General features: G+C 44.5%; 2 protein-coding genes across 2 annotated transcripts; one reads left to right on the top strand and one right to left on the bottom strand.

Moving 5' to 3' along the window:
• Nucleotides 1–3,073: 3,073 nt before the first annotated feature.
• On the bottom strand, nucleotides 3,074–8,945 carry COIL (coilin). Its single transcript, XM_030962192.1, has 7 exons — nucleotides 8,682–8,945; nucleotides 6,463–7,636; nucleotides 6,062–6,148; nucleotides 5,471–5,518; nucleotides 4,761–4,836; nucleotides 3,938–4,026; nucleotides 3,074–3,434 (listed from the first exon to the last, which is right to left on the bottom strand). The coding sequence occupies exons 1-7, from the start codon at nucleotides 8,939–8,941 to the stop codon at nucleotides 3,339–3,341; spliced, it is 1,830 nt and encodes a 609-aa protein (XP_030818052.1). The 5' UTR covers nucleotides 8,942–8,945; the 3' UTR covers nucleotides 3,074–3,338.
• A 60-nt stretch (nucleotides 8,946–9,005) lies between these two features.
• Nucleotides 9,006–21,607, top strand: SCPEP1 (serine carboxypeptidase 1). The gene is made up of 13 exons (XM_030962359.1): nucleotides 9,006–9,093; nucleotides 10,074–10,219; nucleotides 11,079–11,168; nucleotides 11,864–12,019; nucleotides 12,479–12,553; nucleotides 12,758–12,830; nucleotides 13,738–13,775; nucleotides 13,957–14,085; nucleotides 15,547–15,631; nucleotides 16,377–16,490; nucleotides 17,115–17,252; nucleotides 18,563–18,726; nucleotides 18,838–21,607. The coding sequence occupies exons 1-13, from the start codon at nucleotides 9,042–9,044 to the stop codon at nucleotides 18,901–18,903; spliced, it is 1,326 nt and encodes a 441-aa protein (XP_030818219.1). The 5' UTR covers nucleotides 9,006–9,041; the 3' UTR covers nucleotides 18,904–21,607.
• The last annotated feature ends 1,733 nt before the right edge of the window (nucleotides 21,608–23,340 follow it).

Genomic DNA, 23,340 nt, shown 5'->3' on the forward strand with positions numbered 1-23,340 from the left:
AGGCAATCTTGTTGGTGTTAGTCCTTGGGGACTTCCAAGAAGGTTCAGGAGTTACACAGAGTCACAGAATGAACTTGATTGAAAAAGACCTTTAAGATCATCTAGTCCAACCTATGACCTAAACTGACATCTCCTCATCAACTAAACCATGGCACTGACTGCCACATCCAGTCTGGTTTTTAAACTACAGGGATGGGGATTCCACCACCTCCCTGGGCACACAATTCCAGTGCCCAATCACTCTTTCAGTGAAGAATTTCTTTCTAACATCTAACCAAAACTTGCCTTGGCGCAGCTTAGGATTGTGTCCTCTCATTCTGTCAGCTGCTGCCTGGGAGCCCAACCCCACCTGGCCACAGCCACCCTTCAGGGAGTTGTGGAGAGTGATAAGGTCACCCCTGAGTTTCCTTTTCTCCAGGCTGAGCACCTCCAGCTCCCTCAGGGGTTCCTCACAGGGTTTGTGTTCCCAGCCCCTCTCCAGCCTCGCTGCCCCCTCTGGACGTGTTCAAGCATCTCAACGTCCTTCCCAAACTGAGGGGCCAGAACTGGACACAGCACCCGGGGTGTGCCCTCACCAGTGCCGAGTACAGGGGAAGGATGACCTCCCTGGTCCTGCTGGCCACTGTTCCTGATCCAGGCCTTTTTGGCCATCTGGGCACACTGCTGGATCTTGTTCATGCTCACTGTATAAAGCACTCAAAAGAAGCTATGTTGGGTGGTTTGTTACAAGGGAAATCTGCTCCTAGCCTGTTCTTTTGGACTATTAAATTAAATCTGGAGAATCATTGTAAAGCTATGTTGCACAGACAACATGAACTTGTACCTACATCAGTTATCCCTCCAGCCTTTGAACACTCCTTCAGGATAAGCTGCAGAGGGGCTGTGTGTCACAGGGCTCTGACTCACTGCTCAGTAACAGATACAGGTGCAGAAAGGACAATGGAGGCATTTGGGGCTGCAGGGCTGTGACAGGAGCAAAAGTTCAGGGATCAGCTCTGTCATGTGCTGGAGGGTGGAGGAGTTTCTGGGAGATGGGCACGGTGCCACAGGTTTACAGCGTGGCTGGGATGTGCTGACCAGGACTTTGTAACTGCTGTCAGAGGAAAAGCAAACACCTGACAGGGGCTGGCTGACAGTGACTGCAAAGGAATGCTCTTGGAGAGCTGTGCTGTGCATGAGATGGGACAAAAGAACAGCTCTTAATGTTTGCATTTTTTATTTTTCCATAGGTGAACGAACACCCTGGGCTTATCCGGACTAAGTCATCTTTCAAAGACTCAGCACCTTCACTGTATTTTCTGTGGCACTCATGTGGTATCAACTGATATAGACAAAGGTATGCAAATAAAAAGGGTAAATATAAACCCTCACAATTGCAGCTTCTGCTTCTGGAGCATAATACAGGATGTTTAGAGCTCAGATGAGCAATTTAAGTTCTACACTGTCAAAGAGGGCTTGAAATTCTGGTTTGGAGGAAGACCAACCACTCCTGTTGTCTATGAGACAATAAAGTTTTAACATAAAAAAATTACTGCTACCATTTAAATACCTACTTAAGTTATTACTCACTTTTGCTTGCAAATACTTGAGAACTTCCTGTGATTCTGAACTAAATCTAACCCTTTGCACAGACACTGCACATTCAAAGTGCCCCACAGAGCCCAAGCAGGGCTTTGGAAGCACAGTGGGATAAATTGTACCTCATATTCCTGCCCCCAGCAGAGGGGCTGGTGAGAGATGGGAGAGCCCCAGGGGACAGGAAGGCAGCAGTGAGGGTTTGTTCAGCGTTTCACCACCTCCTTGTGGGATTCATGTGCACATTGTCCCATCCCAGATTCCTCAGAGCAGGACATGGATGGGACAGGGAGGGCTCTTGGCAGTTCCCTCAGGCTGCCTGCCCTTGGTCTGATTTGAATTGAGCAGTGAGGCAGTAGCTTCATGCAAACTTGGTAACAATGGGTAAATAAAACTCAAGATTTTACCTTCAAAACACCCTCTCAGGGGTGTATTTGTTTTCCAGCATCACCTGTTTGGCACAGCCAGAGTGACTCTGCATCCATTTAATTCATGCCAAAAATGCACAGTAGGCAATGGAACAAGAGGTACTGTGAAACACTTGCATTTAGCTTTTGCAACTTCCTAAGAATTAACAAGTAACAATTTCCCTTAGGAAAACAATCCTTCCATTAATCCCCACTGTCTGAGCATGACTGTGCTCGTGTCTGGCATCTTCTTTTCATCCAGACTGCAAGAACAGCCACACGAATCTAACTGAACTTTTCTCTAAAAAAACAAATCCTAGCATGAAATAATGGTATCTGAAGTGAACCACAAAACACAAATTCCTTTTACTTGTATAAAAACAATTCCTTCACAAACAAGACATTTTAGTAGGGCTGATGCAAAAATGCACAGTACTTTAATGGATTCATGCACTAGGTCAGAGTACATGACAGCTAAACCATAATGTACAAATTTTCATGTTTGTTTGTATCTAGGGTTTGTTTTCTCCCATGTCTTCTCTGTAGGAGTCAACTACCTAGCACAGGGATTATCTGGAAATGTAAGACTTGCCAAGGCTCCAGAGGTACAAGGTGCTGATAATTATTAAAGCTGTCAGTGCAGTGCCTTGCCAGCACCTGCTGACCCACTCTGCTGCTGGAAAGGGAAGAAGAAAGGCAGCACACAAACTTCAGCACTTAAAGGGCAAGAGGGTTTGCTCTAAAACCAACAACAAAGGCTTTCAGAGCCTACATGGATTAACACAGTGGGACACAATTGTGCCAGGGGTTCATGTTATATTCCATTGGTTCTAAGCCAAGTTGACAGTTACCAGTGCTATTTATCTGCCTCAAAATTACAGAAGCTTGAAATCCACAGGCTTTTCTGGATATGTTTAGGTGAACTCTTTAAGTAACTGCAAAGTCACAGCATTTGTATCCTGTGGCAGAAGCAGAGGGACAGTTCTGCACATCAACAATATTTATAATAAATTTTTAAATGAAAGTGACCTCTGGCAGTTATACAGCTCTAGCCAAATCCAGACATTTAAACAGTTACTCACAGTACAGGGTTGTGTTTTATCTTTTAATCAAACCATTCCAGTTCTGCAGCTTTCTACAGTAGGATATAAATATTCAAACCCAACAGAACTATATTAGACTTCCTGTAATAAACAAAGTTTTCATGTATTACATAAAAACATAGCCTAAGGGAAAAAACTGTTTTTCTTTTGGCCTATTCTTTTTAAAACAGTAACATCCACCAGTGCCCCTGCCACCCTCAGAACCAGAAGGCAGCATTTCACAGAGCAGATCTGTACAATTGTTCACATCTTTTCACATCCTACATGTTCCATTTTCAAGGCTGGATCCATTAACTGGAGGCTCCACAATCAGTCTTGGCTCTATCAGTGCATCCCAGCTTTCAGTTATCTGAAATCAAACCACAGGCAGCACTTGGCAGGTGCCAGCAGCACCAGCAGATGCAATTTCTGTGCTGTTATGCTTTTGCCTAGACCTGAACAACAGCACCACTGAACAGAGACCACAGCTCCTCCTGTGAGTCACTGATCCCACTGGTGAACCTCAACCTGGCCTGATGTCCTTGGTAAGGAAAGGTGCAGGTAAGAACAACAGTGATGAAAGGAAAAGCTGGTAAGAAAGGATGTCTATGAGACATGATGTTGTTTATTAGCCAAAACAAGAACTTTGATGAGTGGCTGTGACCCCAGTTAACTGAGTACCACACAATAACTGATTATTATGATGTAAACATGCACGTTCTTGATAGAAAGAAACAACTGGTTTTGCTTCCACTGATTCAAATCAGATGCATGATTGCAAAGGGAATGTCCCTGAGGTGAGGAAAGGCAGGAAGCAGGGCAGGTGCCAGCCCTGCAGAGCTGGGGGCAGGACTCAGAGCAGGCCCCACGTACCTTGGTGTCCTGAGGCACGGCGTACTCGATCAGCTCCACTCCGTCTGCAGACTGGTACACCAGGTCGAACTTCCCTGGCTCCTTAGCAACTGGAAAACCAAACAAACAGCTCAACCAGCTACAAACCAAAGAAACTTTAAATGTTTCCCACAAAAGCTGATCAGAATCAGTTTGGTTTTGCGGTTTGTTTTGAGTTTTTTTTGTGCTCAGTGTCTGGGTTCATAATTGTAACCAAAAATCTCGAGGAAAAATTGAGTACCACACACCAAAATTAAGATAATTATCTGACTACTCACATGAGAGAGTGAACAATATGTTGCTGAAATTTGACAAAAATGCTCATATGACAATTCATTAATTATGGTTTACGTGGCAACTGCAGGATACACAGTTTGAGAAACATTAATCATTTCAGGTCTCAGGAACTGCACCTTGTCATTGCAGGGACTCACTTCCACACCCACTGAAGATACACTGTTATGATCTCACACTTTCTCTCTAAAATAATAATATATTTTCTTCCTTTCTGAAATAATTTCTTTCAGAAAATGAAACCATAGTAGAGGTGAGTTACTGACCACTCAAACTGACTGAAAAAAATTATTTTGTAAATACCCATGAGCATCTTTCAGCTCAACTAGCAAGGGTTAGAACTTCTCAATGTAAATAGATGTTTTGGGAAAGGAATGAGGAGGGGAGGGGTGTGTTGAGAATGATCCCAAGGAAATTGGGAATACTCCTGAAAGATGGAAGTGTTCCTTGGACTTCTGGCTTTCCAGTGACAGCACATGACAACAAGCCCTTGGTGTCCCCAGGTACGTACATTGTCCTGCTGATGTTGAAAGGATCTCAAGTTCAATCTGCTTTTTTTCATCATTCCAACTGATTATTTTTGCCTCCTTCACAAAACAACAAGAAAAGAATCAGGTAAGACACACTTCAGCACAGGATAACTATTCCATATTTACAACCAGTGCACTACTTGATTGCTGCCAGAGGAAATAAGTATATTTGGCTATGAAATTTTCTAGTCTCCATGTATAAAATCTGCAAAGAATTAATGCTCAGCAATCTGTAACTACTGGCATCAATAAACCAAAGTTACTCATTGTCACTAACTTTGCAGTTTAAATCAGTACTTACCCAGAAACCAAGTTATTTGAAGTAGCAACAAAATTTTACTTGCACCAGTTTTAAGAATTTGCCCTAACTTCAAACAGCACTAGACTCAAATACAGATATATTTTTTCTACTTGAGGGTCTGCATTTTTTGTCATCTCTAAAATATTAATGATTATTAATAATCCTTGTCGTTGTTTTTTTGTTTTGTTTTTTTTTTTTAATAACAGCTACTCCTTTCAAATTTTCAATTAGTTTTGGCTTCTAGAGTTTTGATTTTTACTGCTGCACCAGGAATAGCCTGTGGAGTGAACTGGATGCAAGGAAAAACACTGCACAGCATCAAAATATTTAAGCCCTGCCTCACCTATCATAGTTCTGTGAGTGAATGAAGGGAGGAAAGAAAACCAGTACCTTATAGTCTGAAATTTCAGGACTGTAATTTTCAGTTAGCTCCAGGCGCTGTTGAAAGAAATACAAGTAACAAATTGTAACTTTCCCAATCTTTGATGGTTCCATCTACATCCAGACAGAGTTTCCTCAGCAACAGAAAAGTGCAAGAGCCAAGTCTCCTACTCCTGGAACCCAGTGCCAATCATGGTCCCAGGTACACATCCAGGACTTGCTGCTGCAAAGGATTTAGGTTCAGGTCAGGCTGTGTGAGGAGATCAGGGAGATGGATCCCAGTCTCCTCAGCTGCAGGGATTTAATTTTCATTTACTTTTTTATTTTGCAGTGCAGTGTAATTAATTGTATGGTAAGATTTGCAATAACATTTACATGGAAAATTACATTGCAATGACAGCAGAGACAGCATTTCTTGTGTTCTACAAATACAGAAAGTCTAAAGAAATGCACTTAACTTCTGTATTTGCTCCAAACTGTCAAAAATCAAAGCCAGGCTTTACAACAAGTGAATTTTTTAGAGAAACTGTTATGTCAGAAACTTAAGAGCGGCCCAAATGAAGCAATTTTAACCTAACATTCAGCATTTCCAGAGTTTACCTTAAAGGCAATTATTTCTCCCACTTGGGGTGGAGCAGCTAGAAGAGGTAACACACTATAGTCTCTCTTGGGAATCTCCACGGGATTCTGTGAAACAAAGAGTAACCCACTGATTAAATTACTGTATCAGTGAAAACGGAAGACAATGTTCATGCTGTTTGGATTGCAAGAATCCCTGAGAAGAGCAAGGTACAATGCTTTGTTTTTAGGATATAGAATACAATCACTTTATTGTTTCACAAACACGTCCTCAGGCTGACAAATGGAATTACAGTAAATAAAAGATCAGCCTTTATCCCACTAATCTATTTCTGCTGTTATGAATTACTCTCATCCTGGAGGTTCTTTGTACAGCTCAAGCTGCCAGAGAAAGGTGACCTCTGCCTGTGTCAGCCACTCACCTGGACAAGGACAGAAGTGTTTGTCGCAGCTTCATTTAACTGCCTCTGTTTGTGGCCTTCACTGCTGTAGTTATAGAAGAAGCCAGGGTTTGCTCCTCTCCCATGGCCCCTCATCATCCCACGAAACCCACGGCCCCTGGGGCCTCTCCAGAAGTTATCCTCTCCCGTTCCGCGCCCCCTTCCACGGCTCGGGCTGGCAAAGGATCCTTGGACACTGGCTGGCAACTGTTTAGTGCAGTTCCTTACCATGGAATTACCCAGTCCAGCTGCTGCAGATTTTTTAATGACCAGTGTTTCTGAATCTGAACTATCAGAGTCTGAAGAGGAGCTCTGTGCTTTGGGAGCCTTGGTGCTGGCTTTTACAGCCACCACATGGTTTGGCACTGATTTTTCCTTTGCAGTGCTGTCTTGTGCTGATGTCACCGTCTCATCCTCTGTACTCGAGTCAGAATCTGAACTAGAAGACTGGGGTTTTTTAGCATTTTTACTAATTGCAGTCTTAGTCTTTTCAGTGTTAGACTTTACAGTCACTTTATTAGTTTTCACATCAGAATCTGAAGCAGCTTGGGATGTGTCTTTGGGAAGTGTCACCACTACAGGTTTATGGGAAGATTTATTTTCCTTCACATTTAATTCACTGCTGTCACTGTCAGACGATGTGCTGGAGGAATCTGAAGCTCCCACCCTCTTTTTCACGGACTGTGTTGTGATCTTTTTGGTGCTATTTTTACCAGAATTTAGAGAAAAGCTCTCATTTGCCTGTTCTAAAGCCATCTTTGCTGCAGCAACCTTTGTCTGCTTTTCATCCTTTGTTTTTGTTGCCAACTGCTTCTCCCTCTCTGTTTTTTTCATCTTTTCAGAATGGGAAGTAGAGCTGTCTTCCTTACCTTCTGCAAGTTTATTTCTTCCCCTAACTTCTTCCTTTCTTTTTCTTTTTGTGTATCTTTTCTGAGAGTCCCAAGTATCTACAGACGTCTCTTCCCTACAGGAGGAATATTCAAGGTTATGCTTCACTTTTTTCTTTTTCCTTTTCCTTTTATGCTTGCCTTCATTCCTAGACAATTCTTCCTCATCCTCCTTGTGTCTGTGCCTTTTTTTGTCTACTTTTGTTGTGTAAATAAAGCCATCATCTATCTCTTCATAATCATCTGCAACTATCTCTTCCAATTTTACTCTGTTAAAAAAAACAAACAAAAACCACCGTTCAGCAGAATGAAGAATTTTCCCCACATGTGAGCAGCTCAGGCAAGTTCCCCTTGAGTGAAGATGCTCCAGCTCTTCCCTGGACAGTCCAGAACCCTCCCCTGCAGGCACAGGCTCCCGTTCCATCTTTGGGGATATTTCCAACTGCTTGGCTCCCTCCATCCCTTTGGGCATGCTGGGGTGTCTCAGGTGCTGGCAGTCGGTGCCCGTGGGCACCCGGCTCCCACTCCACTGCCCAGGGAAGGAAGAGCTCAGATCCTGGGGAAGCCCCATCCCTGTCCCACCAAAACCACGTGGAGATTCACAGAATCCCAGAACGGGTCAGGGAGGGATCACAGTGGGGTCATCTGGTCCCACCTCGCTGCCTAAGCAGGGTCATCCCAGAGCACAGGGCACAGGGCTGTGTCCGGAGGGCTCTGGAATATCCCCAGTGAGGGAAACTCCACATCCTCTGTGTCCCAGCATCTCATGGTCAGGTGGAACTTCTGGGCATCAGTTCCTGCCCGCTGCCTTTTGTCCCACGGCTCGGCATCACCGGGCAGAACCCGGTACGGCCTTGGCACCGCCTTTAGCTCCCGATGGACACTGATGGTGTGCGTGTGCGGGACTGACCCCCGAGCCCGCTGTCCCTACACCGGTCCCACTGTTCCTATCTTGGTCCCTGTCCCGGTTCCCATCCTGCTGTCCCGGTCCCGCTGTCCCGGTCCCCATCCCGCTGTCCCGGTCCCCATCCAGCTGTCCCTGTCCCGCTGTGCCGGTCCCGCTGTCCCGGTTCCAATCCCGCTGTCCCGGTCCCGCTGTCCCGTTCCGCGTCCCGGTCCCGCTGTCGCGGTCCCGCTGTCCCTGTCCCGCTGTCGCAATCCCGCTGTCCCGGTCCCGCTGTCCCTGTCCCGCTGTCGCGGTCCCGCTGTCCCTGTCCCGCTGTCCCTGTCCCCGCTGTCCCGGTCCCGCTCTCCCGCTGTCCCGGTCCCGCTGTCGCGGTCCCGCTGTCGCGGTCCCGCTGTCGCGGTCCGTACCGCAGCGAGTCGTTGTCCCGCACAAGGCGCGCGCTCTCGGCAGGCGGCAGCAGCGCCCCCTCGAGGAAGAGGCTGAGGCGAGCGTGGCGGCTGAAGCCGAAGCGATGGCGGATGAGGCTGAGCAGGTCGGTGACGAGCCGCGCCTGGCCCGGCTCCAGCAGCAGCCAGCACAGCGCGCAGCCCGGGCTGGCCGGCGGAGGGTGGTCGAACACCAGCCGCAGCCGCACCGGGCCGCCGCCGCCGCCGCTGGCCGCCATCATGGAGGAGGAGGAGGAAGGGGCGGAGGAGGCGGGCGCGGGGGGCGGTGCCTCAGGGCGGGCCGGGCCGGGCGGTCCCGTGACCGCGGGAGCTGAGGGAGCGATGGGGCTGCTCCGGGTCGTGACCGCGCTCTCCGTGCTGCTGCTGGCCGCAGGTACGGGCCGGGCGGGACGGGACGGGACGGGACGGGACGGGAAGGGAAGGGAAGGGAAGGGAGCGGGGCCTCCGGGCACGGGGCCTCCGGGCAAAGCGCTCCTGTGTCCCGCAGCCACTGCCGGGCAGGGCCCGGGCTGAGCCGCGCGAAATTCCGCTTGCTGGGGAGGCCGTCGGGAAGGACGGAGAGGGTAGCGGCAGTCCCAGTGGGAGCAGCGAAGCCTGGCCACCATGGCTTGGAAATGCCTTATTGCTCCCGCTGCGTGCGCTGCTGCCTTCTCCCCTGATCCCTAAGATTAAGGGACGGAGTGTCAAAGGTCTGTTCCGTGTCCGAGATCGACAGTAGACTGACTGCGTAAGGTGACCAGACTTTACTGACTTAAATTATATTTTGGATTCCTTTAGAAGTGACCCTCTGTCTGTCTGCATCTGCTCTCCTTGGGGACTGTGGAGCGGAGAGGTCCCCGCGGACCCCCACTCGCAAGTGCTGGGATGAGTTCGGGCGGTCCGGTCGTGGCGCCAATAACTCAATGGCTGCGGGTTCGATCCCCGCCCCGGCCGGTCACGAAACCGTCGGACTCGGTCTTTTTAGGTCCATTTCACATCAGAATATTCTGTGATCCTTGTCGACATGGCAGCTGGTTATGGGAGTTATTTCACTGGGGCTGTGCTTTCAGCCCAGGCCTTGAAAACACTTCAAGAACAAATTATTCCAGCGACTGGGCTGTTATTCCGGCGGCAGCTCTAATGCCAGCCTCTGATAAGGCAGCGCTTAATTACACACTTCATTCATTGACAATAACTCAGCCGTGGGTGGGGGTGTAGGTATAGGGAGGTTTCTTATAGTAATTTCTTTTCATAGTAGTAGCACTTCTAATTATCACACCTAAGATTGAAATGTAATGTTTTGGAGCAATTCTGGTGGAAAGTCCAAAGCTGAGCCTTTCTACGTAGCTGATTGTTATTGTTATTCCCCTCAAGGTGTAGTTCTGAGGCAGCCCCAAGAGTCCAAGGAGGTGTGGGGATATGTGGAGGTTCGGAGCAAGGCCCACATGTTCTGGTGGCTCTACTATGCAAACAACCCAACCAAAGACTTCACAGAGTTACCTCTTGTCTTGTGGCTTCAGGTAAGGTTTGGTGAGAGACACCTTAGCAATAATTCTTTCCATCTGTGCCTGGTTCAGTTTGATATCTGATATTGAACATCAGAATTCAAAACTGCCTGGTTCTAAATGCCTCACCTTGTGAATGTGGTGTTGAGGTTGGGAAAAATAAGGGTGATTTCATTCTGCAGTTGTGGGGTGTTCTCAAGTGTCTGCCTTCCATCAAGTTCGATTGCAATAACAGAGGTTGTTCTTATCTTTTATGTAACAGTAGTGATTTTCATGCCTTGTAATTTCACAGCTCCTTTCCTCGAGTTTGAAGTCTAAACAATGTTCAGAGAGAGAGTAAATAAAATAATCAGAGATTGAGGATGATTTCTAAATGGAAACAATCCCCGTTTGATAAAAGGGATGGTGTGTTCTCCACAGTACATTTCAGAAGTTAATGCTGAATAGAATCACTTGAGGACTTGTTCTTATTCTTTCTGGGTTATTTAATCAGTGTGAAACCCACAGGCTGTACATGCTGATTAAGCTAATGACTTGCAAAGCTCCAGTTAGCAAATAGTTAACTTTTGCACTCCATATTTGGGGAATAAGGTTTTCAAACTGTGCTCACATAGCAGGCAGCTCACCAGAAGCTCTCACAAGTGGGTGACTGCTTCTCTGTTGAATTCTTGCTTTCAGAAATGGTTTGTGTGTGCATAGCCCAAGACCATGAGGAACAGACCCTGCTCTGCAAATTAACGTGTAGTGCAAAAGCCATTCCTAAAAATTGACAATCTGTCATTCTACTTACTGGCTGGCTTGTATTTTTCTTCCATCTGTCATATCTGTGCCATGCTGCCTTTTAACATCTGTGTCATTTGATATTTCCCTGCAGGGAGGTCCAGGATCTTCAGGCTGTGGGTATGGGAACTTTGAAGAGATTGGTCCATTAGACAAAGAAATGAAACCAAGAAATACAACCTGGGTACAGTAGAGTTCAGCTTCTAACTATTAACTACAAATGTTTGTTTGCTTATGTAAGCAGATGATCACTACACAAAAAAACCAGAACAATTTTTCATTTAAAGTTCGGTAGAACTATAATATTTAACGTTAAAATATTGTGGTTATTAAATTAGCTGATAGGAATAGCCTTGTTTAGAACTGAGGGGTAGACATTAATTTGATTTAATGAAGTATGTCTATTCCATGGAACTGTGAAGTGAAATGTCTGGGAAACAGGAGGGAAATTGTAGAAAGTGTTCTTTCAGATCACAGCTTCATTGTGTGCAATCTCAGAGCTTTTTCTGGGTGGCTGGCAGTGTAAAACCTATGGCTTATAGTTACAGGTCCAGTATGGCCTTCAAGGGAAAACAAATTACAGCTGCCTGTGAAGGTGGAAGTTTAATTAGAGCAATATATTTGTGCTCTGAGTTAGCAATAGTCTGAAGTACTCTGGAGTTCCCCTAGGTGACCTGCCTCTGGATCACTGGGAGTTTTTGGGTGTATTTCTCATTACAGATTGGGCAAATTGAAAGACTTTGTTGCACCTAATTTTTCTGCAAGTTTTTTCAGGTCCAGGGATTTGCTGGCTCAGTTAATCATTTGTGCCATCAAAACTTAATTTTTTTGCTGGTGCTGAACTGAGGTTTTATACAAACCTTCTTTCTGCTTCTACAGTTGCAGGCAGCCAGTGTCTTGTTTGTGGATAATCCTGTGGGCACTGGATTCAGTTATGTGGATGATTGTAGCTTGTTTGCCCAAAACCTTACCACAGTAGTTTCTGATATGATGGTTTTTCTTGGAGAATTCTTCAAGTGTAGACCTGAATTCCAGGTAAGTGAATTGAATTCTTGTTTATTGTTGTATTTTTCTCTGCTTTTGAATAGAATTCAAAAAGAATTAGGGAGCAGACTTCCCAATGAGCAGTGCTTTGCTGTTAGCTAGTGTGTGGTGCAGGTATAACCACTGTCTCTTATTTTCCACATTTCAGAGTTGTATCTTGATTTTGGGTTAGTTAGATAAGCATTGGGGTGGATTATTGTCTATTGAGTGATCTGAGCAGCATATGTAGGATCACAGCTACTTGCAGTTCCAAAATGCTTCAGAACCAACCCCAGCAAATCACCAGGATGTTATGGAAATCCAATGTACAGCTTAAAATGAGAAAAACCTTAAATGTTTGATGGTGAGAGGTGAACAGCCAGTGCCTGGGTCCTGTGGGATGTGGAAGATGGTTGGAGGCATCTTCTGCCTTCCATGCAATGAGTTCCTTGTGTGTTTTTCTCTCCCCAGACCATCCCATTCTACATATTTTCTGAATCTTATGGAGGTAAAATGGCTGCTGGGGTTGCTTTAGAGCTGCACAAGGTAAGTACTTGGAGGATACAGTTCACTTTTCACTTCAAAACAGGGAGTGCTACAAGGACTTTTATTTTCTGGAATACACTGCCCCTATTGCCTAATTCACAGTACTACTTGCTTTTTTCACTTCATGAAAACTGATTCTAGAGTCATGAATAGCTAAAATTTAATTCTTGGTGTTTTGTTTTGGTTTTCCTCTTATTCTCGAAGGCTGTTCAAAAAGGGACCATAAAGTGCAATTTTATGGGGACTGCTCTTGGAGACTCATGGATTTCTCCTTTGGGTATGTTTAAACTCCTCAAACTGTGGATGATTTGTTGTTGTTATTTTGTTTTTGTTGGGTGTTGGAATCATTCCATGAGTGCCTGAAGTCAAAAAGGCCATCCCTGCCTTAAGTGAATTAACTCTCCAGTGAGTCTGGTAAATCAAGAATAAATACTGCAGCCTTGCAAGTCTTCTTGTGACTGAAGAATCTCTCTTTAGAATGTATCTAGATTAGGAAAAGCCAGAGAGCAAGATCAGCGAGGAGCACACTTGCATCTGAAGTAGAGGGATGGTAAAATGTCCCTACACATCTCCACAGCCTCTGAGGTGTTTTGTAAGAGTCCTGTGCTGGAATGTGACCACCAAGTGATTCACAAGGCTGCAAGTGAGATTTGTGTCTGGTGGAGGATAAAAAGCAAATTCAAGGGCTCTTGGTCCTTCAGTGGTATTGGCAGGGACAGGCTTCACAGATTCTCTACAGCAGAGAACAATACCAAGCAAACTCTTACCTGTCTGCCATCAGCTGGTCCTTGAGAATTTACAAAGTTGTTATAAAACAGATCTGGTTTATAACTCCGTTTTTCTCTTCTGACTTTTCAAACAGATCAATTTAGATAATTCCCATCCTCTTGTTAAACCTTTGGCACAATGTGCTGCAGTGCTGGGGGGAACATTTTGGTAGAAACATGTTGGTTGCTTTAAATAAATTTCACTGGTTAACTCATAGGGGTTAAATGATGTTGCAGGATTTGTAAAGAACCTGCTCTGTGGTACATAACCTTAGAGTTAAACAGAGCTTACTGATTAATTCATCTCCATTTATTTTGTTCATAAATATTGTGGCCCCAGTAAAGGAGAAGTAAGTTACATCTTACATCAATGATTGATTGTCAGTTTGATGTTTGAAATCTGTTCTGTTTGTTTAGACTCTGTCCTGTCCTGGGGGCCCTACCTTTACAGCACTGTAAGTACCTTCTTAAATTCTTGGTCCTCACCTCATCCCTTGTGCTGCCATACAGTACAAATGGATGTTGAATTTTAAGATTACCTCTTGGCCTGACTAAAACCTTGAAAGCATGGAGGCTGTTAGCAATAAATGGATGTGGAGTTGGAATTGAAGCTCCTTCTCTGTGTTTGTCTTCCAGTCTCTCCTTGATGATAATGGTCTAGCAGAGGTGACTGCTGTTGCCAAAGAAATAATGGATGCAATAAATAAAAATCAATATGGGCTGGCTACTGAGCTCTGGGGCAAGGCTGAAGGTGTCATTGAAGAGGTAAGATCTTTGACTAACATTAAGAACTAACTGTTGCCTGGGGAGGCACATGATTTCAACTTATCCTTTCTATGAGTGCTGAGCTGGCATGAATTCTTCAACCCTCTGCCCAGTCATTTTTGCCAGGATTTGTTGTATCCCAGTGCTGATATAAAGGAGTGTTTGCCATGCTCTGCTAGGAGAGTGACAGAGAACGTGGGCAGGAGAGCCCTTGTGGTCTTCCAGAAGTGCACTGAGGTTTCAGCAGACAACTAGTCCTCCTGATTCCACAATTTCAACTTAAATAAACTATGTCTCCTGGAAAGCTTTGAATATTGAAAACTGCATCCACCAAGACACAAACTTGAAGTTAAGCACACATCTCTATTTGAAGAACTACAATAGGTGGACAGGATGGAAAGGAATCTCAAGTTATGGTCTGTTCCTGTGGGTCACTGCATCTTGTTACTTAGAAAGTTCCAGCATTATAGACTGGTAAAGTTTTGTTTTGGTTTCTCCTGTTAAAATGTCACTCCAAAATCTAATTCTTTGTTACATCTCATTCTTTAGTACATGTAAGGCTCTGTCTTCCTTGGACAGAAAGGCTAATCTGGAGCCACTTCCTTTTTCTCTTTTTTGGACCTTTTTGGTTTTTTTTTTTTTTTTTCTGTGATTCATAACTGACAGTGCCTTGCACATCGTTGGTTTCACTTCTTGCTGTTCAGAATGAACTTTTGGTTCCTGTTTTACTTTTCAAATCCATTTGGCTTCCCCTCTCAGTTGTGATGGTGCTGGCAGGTGAAGGCACTGCAGTTCTTCTGCAGTTGCTTTTGTGAGCTGATTTCTGACCTATGCATCAGAACTTTAAAAACTCAAAAATAAAGTGAAGCAGGGCTTCAAGAATCCGGAGTAACTTCTCTAATGGCAACACTGCTCACGTTTGTCCTTGGGTGCAGGCAGCCTCTGTCAGCTGCAGCAGAGCTGCCAGTCTGCAGTGCCTGGGCACATCCAGCTGTCAGCAGCTCCAGAACAGGGGTGGCCATACCCAGCACCACATGCTCGAGGAAGCATTTTAGATTTTGGAGGATTGTAGGTTGGAAGGATGTTGAGCAAGAGCAGCACCACACCAGACCTGGCAGAAGGGGCTGTCTAAGAGCATCACCTGGCACTGCAGCTCTGTGCCATGAGTAATGCAGGGTAAGACTTCCTGTAGCTTCACATCTGCTTCAGAGGGTAAATAGCATCTCTGGCACAACCCATGTGTGAACAACACAAGCTTGAGGAACCTCTTTCCCACCTCTCAAAGCAAATGTAGAACTGAAGTTTTTCCACAAGTATCTTCCTGGTGTGCAGGTAAAGTGACAGGTCACAGGGTCCTTTATTTAGGATTTACTGGGTTTTTTTTTTCTTTTCAGGAAAGACTGCTCTTCATCTCTGAGAGATGTTTTTATTAGTGTTACTGAAATTATCTTGTGTTTTCAGAACACAGACAATGTGAATTTTTATAACATCTTGACTAAGGAGGTTCCAGAAGTGAAATCAGATGAACAAGAAAATCTCCATCTCAGTAAGTTATTTAAATACTTGAACTTCTGAGGCCCTGTGTTTCCATTCACATACTTTCAGCTCTAACAGTGGAAAGAGTCTCAGTGTAGCACATCCTTAAAATGGATGTTGATATTCTCTTGAGCAGAACTTGTTTGCTGTTGCATAAGTAGGGACAGATAGGAATGTGGAACAACCCTATAGATGACACCTCCACCTATACATCCTGCACAAATTACAGCAAGGAAGCAGTCAGTATAATTGCAACATTGTTTCATGACCTTTTAAGTTACTTCCTCTTACTGTCTTTCATTTCTGTCTTTAACACAGGACACCAGAGTGTCTCATCAGTAGAAACAGGCTGATTAAATTATTGCTCCATGATTTTTTGTGCATCAATGTGAAAAACACATGTGTAGAACTTCTTTCAAACTCTTTTTCTGTTGGCTTCATAAGGGAAGGTGAAATAAACTCCTGAAAGTAAAACATTGGAGCTCAAAAATAACTGGTCTGTTGAGAAGAGCCAAGTGGTTAAAGCAGATGCCCAGAAAAAGTGCAGTGTTAGCTAAAAGTAGGAATGGATGGGCTCTTCCTGTATCATCCTGCCCTAAATAAGGGTTGACTGCAGTGGTTTCTAGTAAAAGTAAGCAAATCTCTCTCTGTGGTGCTGCAATTTCATTAGAAAAGGGTTTGTTGGCCATGATTGACACTGAAGATTGTTATCTGTGCAGGATGGTGTGTTAAGTGTGTGTGTTCCCTTTTTTCAGTGCGGCTTTACCAGCACCATGTCAGAAAAATGCATCAGAGCAGCCTCGATGAGCTGATGAATGGGCCCATCAGAAAGAAGCTGATGATCATTCCTGACTGTGTGAAGTGGGGAGGTACTTTCCTGTCTGCTCACCTGATGAGCTCATTACCACTGTTTTACAGTATTGCATCCTGTAGGAGAATACTCTGGCAACTGGTCTCATTGACTTGTAGTTGTCCATGGGGCTAACGAGGGGATTTGTTCTCAGAAATGAAGATGTTGTGGGGCAGGCCTGTGGGAGCAAGTGTGGTTCTGGTTCTGATTCTGCTGCTCGTATCTATCTTTAGCCAAAAATACAGGGGGAGGGAGGAAGATCCTCTGTATTTCAGGAACTGGTTTCTGTCTTTCATGCAGTCTTGCTGAAACTCCTGTCAGTTTTTCTGTGCCAGAAGTCTGGTATCATATAATGATAGATCTTACAGAGGAGGGGATGTAAAAGAGGCTTAAAGGGCTGATGTCAGCACTCTGTGTGTGTAAATGGGAGCCAGAAACTACAGCACTGTCTGTGAGCTCCAGTGGGAGCACAGCTGCTGTCTGGTCCTCCTGTTCCTCAGACTTATAAATCACTGCCACTTTTGGCTAGGATTGTTTTTTGTGCAGCTGTGAACTCCATTTTAAAGCCTTTAGCCTGTGCTTCTCTCCCAGCTTGGGGATACATCCTTCATCACTTAAAATTTGTTTTTCTGGTTCCAACCAGGTCAGTCCAAACAGGTCTTTGAGAACATGGCTGAGGACTTCATGAGACCCGTCATCGATATTGTTGATCAGCTTTTGGCAGCCAATGTCAGTGTTACAGTCTATAATGGGCAGCTGGACCTCATTGTTGACACCATGGGTGAGGAACCTTTTCACTGGGGGTGGAAACAGAACATGTGATGAGTAGAATGTGGAGCTGTCAGTATATTGGTATCCAGATTTCTCCAATCTCCTGTGCAAACCTCTTATCTAACTAGCAGTGTTTAAGTACTACAGTCATAAATGAGCAGCACTTAGGACGTTTTGCTTATATCCCTCTGAGAGAGGCAAATCCTTTACCTCCATTATACTGTTGAGAAATGGATCTGCCACATCAGTAATTGCTTGTTTCAGTGAAGCTAATAATTCACTTAATCCTCCTGGATAAGCACATAGATGTGTATGTGTGAATGCTCATTCATAGGCAAAGAATGCTGGTAATTAATGAGGGAGGGTGCAGTGATCACACCTGCTCTCAGTGTAGGCTCCTGCACACCTAGGGCTTTGTTTGCTGCTTGCAAGATGCTGGTTTGGTCCAGGGGCAGTTTGGGAGCCAGGCCAAGTGCTGCTGAAATGCCTCACAAGGGTGCTGTGCTCCCTTCTGCTGGTCTTCTCTCACCAAGTTAAAGAATCTGCAGTCAGAGACTCCACAAACACCTTCCTATGCTGTGAAAGGCTTTATTCCTTGTATGTCTCTGTCCACTTAGATATTCAAATGCCCTTCATGAACAACACAGCAATCAATAAATCCAGGAAGCATGGTATTTAGGCTGTCAAAACAGATTAGCAGTTAGTGATGCTCCAGTTTATCACATTTTCATCTAAAATTGAGCTGCAGTTAACATGTAAATTCTTCCGTGCAGCTCACAGGTAGGCTAAAGCTTTGTCCCCCTTGGAGTCCTAGAATTGATCTTGTTGCTGTCTTGACCTTCACCTTCTCTAGCAGCCCCTGAAACAGAAAGCCTTTTCAGTCTCCTCTCAATGAGTGTCCAACAGAAACAGTGCCTCTTCTGATTTCCAGGAGGGGAACTTGGTATGGCTGATCCCTCTCCATGGCAGGACATTCAAGGTGTTTGAGGTGCAAAGTGAAATATGTTGGAATTTCTAGGGCTGCAGAGCCTCCAGGAAGCACATGTTCAACTTGTATAATCCTAAATCCATTTCATACACACCTTCACTGTTTACTTATTCCCTTCTCCCCTCCATTGATTTGTTTCAGTTTGTCCTGAATTTTCCTAGGCATAAGAAAATTGGTTTTAGGATCTGAACACACAGACTCTGTGCAAACACTGCTGTTCTGGTATCCAGTTCAGGGGATGTCCAGCTGAACTGGACTCCCAAGCTGCTGTGGAACCAAGTATTGGTAGTTTCTAAGTATTGGTAATCAATGCTGTCTCTTGTTTCCAACAGGCCAGGAGGCATGGATCCGGAAACTGAAGTGGCCTGATTTGGAGCAGTTCAGCCAGAAAAGGTGGAAGGCACTCTATGTGTCTCCAGAATCCACTGAGACTGCTGCTTTCCACAAGGCCTATAAGAACTTTGCTTTCTTCTGGATTCTCAAGGCTGGGCACATGGTAAATAATAAAGTCCTTGGGGTGGAATCAGCAAGAAGGCTGAAGATGTGTGTGTAGCTGCTGTCTGCTTCATCATAGCAGCTGCTTATCCTGTGCTTTTCTCTGTGCTAGGTACCAGCTGACCAAGGAGAGATGGCACTCAAAATGCTCAGGATGGTGACTCAGCAGCAGCACTAGGGAGGGGAGCTCATCTGGCTTCCTGTCCAGCAGCAGGGCTCTGCAGGAGTGTGAATCTGGGTCCTAAGCCAAAGGAGGCACAGTGGCTGTTTGGGCACACAGCCTCCCTCATCTTGCTGATAATGTGCACAAGTGCTTGTGGAAAGATGTTTTTTTTTTCCTTGAATGAGTTATTGCTTTTGAATTTTTAAGCTGTGATTTGCTGCCTTAACATTGTTCATAAATGACTCTTCCAGAGGGAAGTCCCCTGTCATAAAGAACAAGCCCTGAACCTTTGCCTTGGAAGGATTTTGTGCTCTTGCCCTTCCCTGAATGCTCCCTTGTCTGTTTGCACACTAAGAGTAAAACTGATTTGACTTGATTTGCTTTGTGTTCCTCTGGGAGAGCTGACCTGCTTCATGAGGCTGTGGAATGTTCCTTCCTTTGTCCTCAGGCTTGAGTCACCTGGCTGGATTCAAGATGAAGCCATGGAAATGCCAGGACAGAGGACCTGCCCTAGAGGAATCACAGTCCATCTCATCTTGCTGAGGTGCCTGAATTAGGATCCAGGATTCTTCAGACTTCCTGTGCTCTGAAGAGAGAAGAACATCCCACAGAGGAGGATTTTCCATTTTCATCTGACCATTTGTTTCTTGTTTCCATTCTTCTTTATGCCCACTGCTCAAACTTTGCCTTTATCCTCAACACCTGAAGCACATCCAGCAGAAATTCCTGCTTTTCTGTATCCTGAAGCAGAAGGCCTTTGGTACAAGAGGGTATTAAAAGAGTCCCAACAGACAGAAGCTTCTTAAAACCTTCTGGGTTTAGCCAGAAGGAAAGGAGCATTATTTGAGCAATAACAGCATAGTTCTGAAATATTACAGGAGTGTTTAAAAGATGGATATACAAAATCTTGATCCATGTCTTTTGGATATTTTTTTAAGTCTTGCAGAGACCTATTATTTTGAAACATTTTTTTAAATAATACATAGTCAAGAAGAGACTGGTCAGACATTTGACTTTTGCTGTGGAGCATGAAGTACTTGTTTTATATTGGTGTCTGATAGGAGGCACAACAGCTCCATCCAGCTGTCAGAAACTCACTTCAGCCACTGACACTGTCATGAAATACCTGATAGCACTGTCTTAGCAAGAACTGAGGCACTGTCCTGGTTTAGGGCAAATTTGTCAGGAAACTCCAAAAGGGGTTCCTCTAGAAAGCAGATTCAAGTCCTTCCCTCTACTGGTTTGGGAAAAGATTTCCTTGGAGAAGAGTGGGGAAAAAAACTGTTTATTTAACAAGCAAAGTATTCACAAGCATAAAAAGTGAGTAATATTAAACAATAAAACCTCTCTCTGTTCTGAAGAGATGGCAAATTTAGGAAGTCTTTGTTGCTGGGTGTAGCTTGGCTAGCTCAGTCTCTTATCAGTCCCTCTGGTGCTGGAGAAGGCTGTGACCAGGCCCAGGTGGGCCACAGGTGTGAGCTCCCAAGGTTTCCTGGGTTTTCAGTCCAGAGCAGGTTTGAACACTTCCAAGAAAAAAAAAAAAAACCACAGTCCTGGGAACTTTGCTGCCTCAGCTAGCTAAAGAAATAAAACTAACTAAAAAGCAAAGGAGAGCTCTCTTCTGCTCTCTGTCTGTGCTGCAGACAACACAGCTCAGGGGAGAAAAATGCTGAAGCTCTCTGTCTCTATGTTTTGAAAACAACCACCTCAGACATTTCACTGCTTCTCCTTCTCCCACTTCACCCTCAGATCTAGTTTTAAAGGTGCAAAACTTATTTCTGGGCTGAATAGACAAATGGGGATACAATTCAGCATCATAAAGTAACCCTAGGACAGGCCCAAGGCTGTGTGAGCACGTGTGCAGTCACCCAGCAGCTGCACTATTGGTACCTAATAATTGCTTTCCTTTTTCATGTTCCCTTCTTGTATTCTTGAGACCTTTAGCAATGCAGATCCAGATTTGTTTTTTGAAATACTCTTTTCAATAAATGGGTCTAATTCATTTCTCTTCAGCATCACATTGATTTCACTGCTTGAAAATGACATTATTTTCTGCTTTGGCTTTTAGGTGAACAGGAGGAGGTTGCTACCAGTGTGTAAATTTGCATATCTGCATTCTTTGAATATTTTTAAATAATTTCCCTAGCAAATCAGTATGTTTTTTGCCTGGGTAATATGCTGGTTTGGGCTGGGATAGAGTTAATTTTCTTCCTAGTAGATAGTATGGGCTATGTTTTGGATTTGTGCTGGAGATTGTTGATAACACTGTTGTGTTCTAGTTGTGGCTGAGCAGTTCTGACAAGGCCTTTTCTGCCCAGCAGTGAGGGGCCTTTTGGGAGCACAAGGAGTTGGAGGGGACACAGCCAGGACAGCTGAACCTCACTGACCCAAGGGAGGTCCCAGGCCAGGGGTGTCATGCTCAGCTGGGGGAGAAGAAGGAAGGGGGGACACTGGGGGTGATGCTGTTTGTCTTCCCAAGTAACTGCTGCATGTGATGGAACCCTGCTTCCTTGGAGACCTGCCTGCCCATGGGAAGTGGTGAATGAACTCCTTCTTTTGATTTGCTTGTTGCCTATTAAACTGTCTTTATTTCAGCACATGAGTTTTCTCACTTTTACCCTTCAGTTTCTCCCCCATCTGTCTCGGGGGAAAGTAAGTGGGCAGCTCTGTGGTGTTTGTTTGCTGCCTGGGGTTAGACCATGACAGCAGTTTGAGTTGGTCCTCAGTCCTGTTGTATACAACATTCTGCATTAATCCTAAATTAATACTGTAGGGCCTGAGAGAGGAAAATAACTGAGAAGGTGGTCTCTTCAGAAAGCAGCATTTTGTGCTGTTCTCACCTCTCTTTATCAAATGGGACATTGATTCATTTGCCATGGGCTGGTGCTCAGTCACAGGCTTGAGGCATCTGTTCCTTCTCCTGCTTTGTTTTAGCTTCAGCAGGTTTTTCTGTTGGCAGAGACAGCTTGTGATGAAAAAAGGTGGTGTCAAGAAGGCTGGTGGTAATGATTTGTTGGGTTTAGGGGCTATGCCAAATCCAAATGTGCTAGAATAAAAACACTTGCCTATGGAGACAGGCTTTTAACTAGGGTTCATTTAAATGCAAACAACAAAGCAGCAATCCATTAGCATCAAGGAAAATTTGTTTTACTCCAGTAAAGGCTTTGTCACGGGTGTGTCACAGCTCTAGATCCTCACAAAGGTAGGTCACCTGCCCAGCAGATGCTGTAAGTAATCAGTTGTTTTGAAAGGAGTTCAGGTCCTGCTGTGTATCTGATTGGCAGTGACATCATTTGTCCACTTTGATTTCATGCACTGTGCCTTTTCCAGATAAGGGCAGTCACTTGGCAAATCCATTAGAGTGATTCATTCTAAATATTATAAGATAATTACAGATACTGGATCAGTCTGAAGAAAACAGCCCAGTCTTTGTATTTCATCCTCTGCAGCTGCAGGCTCTGATTGCATAGGTAGCCTGACAGCCACTGAATTATTTTGCTCACCATCAGTTTAAGTTAATTTTCACAGAAACAGATCTCTGTTAAAAATCAGTAATTCAGCATGCTGCTTCAGCATGAACAGTTTTGGCTTGCTATAACAATCTACCTTCTCCAAGCCAGAGAAAGAAACTTAGAAGTTTCTTTCAAAGCCACAACAAAAGAATGTCTGTGTACTGAAGCAAGATGGAAATCTTGGAGCACTTCTTCATTGTCATGTTGTATCTATTATCCTGTAAATATTCTTATGTATGGCAGCACAATTTTTATGTGTCACTTCTGAACTCTGAGACACATTCATGATTTTCCAAAAGGGATTCAGGAATGGAGTAGCAATTTATCTGGCCCACAAACTGATGCAGAAGCAGTAAGAACTTCAATAGAGCAGAGATCACCCTCAAAAGTTTCTCTGAACCTGGTTTAACATTTGCTGTATGACAGATTTGATAGTTAAGGAGTAGTTACAGGTCTTGTGGAGGGACAAATGAACCATTTGGTCGTTGCTGGGAGAGGATTTTTTTCCTTTCTGGTAGGTGATTGAGGTAGCAGAGAACCGTGTTGGAGGAGAAGGGGTGTGTTAGCATGAACAGCCTAATGCAGCAGTTTTCAATCAGGCACCTAAAATATTGCCAAGGAAAGCAAAGCATCCTGACATATTTCATATATTGACTGTTACTCTTCACTGTGTTCAAGTAATTCAGTGGCAAGCATTAGCAGAACTGATTATTGAATTAACTATAGCAATGGTCTAAACCAGTTGGGAATACTGCTAAGCCATGTCCCACCCATAGGGGACTTCAGAACTTCCAGCACTGGTCTGAAATGCTCCTAAAGTGGTAATCTTCAGGCCATGCCTTTTTATTCACTCCTCCTAACCTACCTGAGGCTGGAGAATAAGGCACTATAAGGGCACAGTGCTGTATCTCAGAAAACCAAAAACATACAGATTCCAGCT

This window comes from Camarhynchus parvulus, chromosome 18 (genome assembly GCF_901933205.1).
Source record: "Camarhynchus parvulus chromosome 18, STF_HiC, whole genome shotgun sequence".
Taxonomy (NCBI): Eukaryota; Metazoa; Chordata; class Aves; order Passeriformes; family Thraupidae; genus Camarhynchus; species Camarhynchus parvulus.

What these genes read in the sequence shown, in the direction of transcription:
- COIL (XM_030962192.1), bottom strand. Translation starts at nt 8,941, where the DNA reads ATGATGGCGGCCAGCGGCGGCGGCGGCGGCCCGGTGCGGCTGCGGCTG. An exon ending in CGGGACAACGACTCGCTGCG is followed by an intron (nt 7,637 to 8,681) that starts GTACGGACCGCG and finishes TTTTTTTAACAG; the next exon opens with AGTAAAATTGGAAGAGATAG. An exon ending in TTCAACATCAGCAGGACAAT is followed by an intron (nt 4,027 to 4,760) that starts GTACGTACCTGG and finishes TTGGTTTTCCAG; the next exon opens with TTGCTAAGGAGCCAGGGAAG.
- SCPEP1 (XM_030962359.1), top strand. Translation starts at nt 9,042, where the DNA reads ATGGGGCTGCTCCGGGTCGTGACCGCGCTCTCCGTGCTGCTGCTGGCC. An exon ending in AGTGTAGACCTGAATTCCAG is followed by an intron (nt 12,020 to 12,478) that starts GTAAGTGAATTG and finishes TTCTCTCCCCAG; the next exon opens with ACCATCCCATTCTACATATT. An exon ending in TTCTCAAGGCTGGGCACATG is followed by an intron (nt 18,727 to 18,837) that starts GTAAATAATAAA and finishes TCTCTGTGCTAG; the next exon opens with GTACCAGCTGACCAAGGAGA.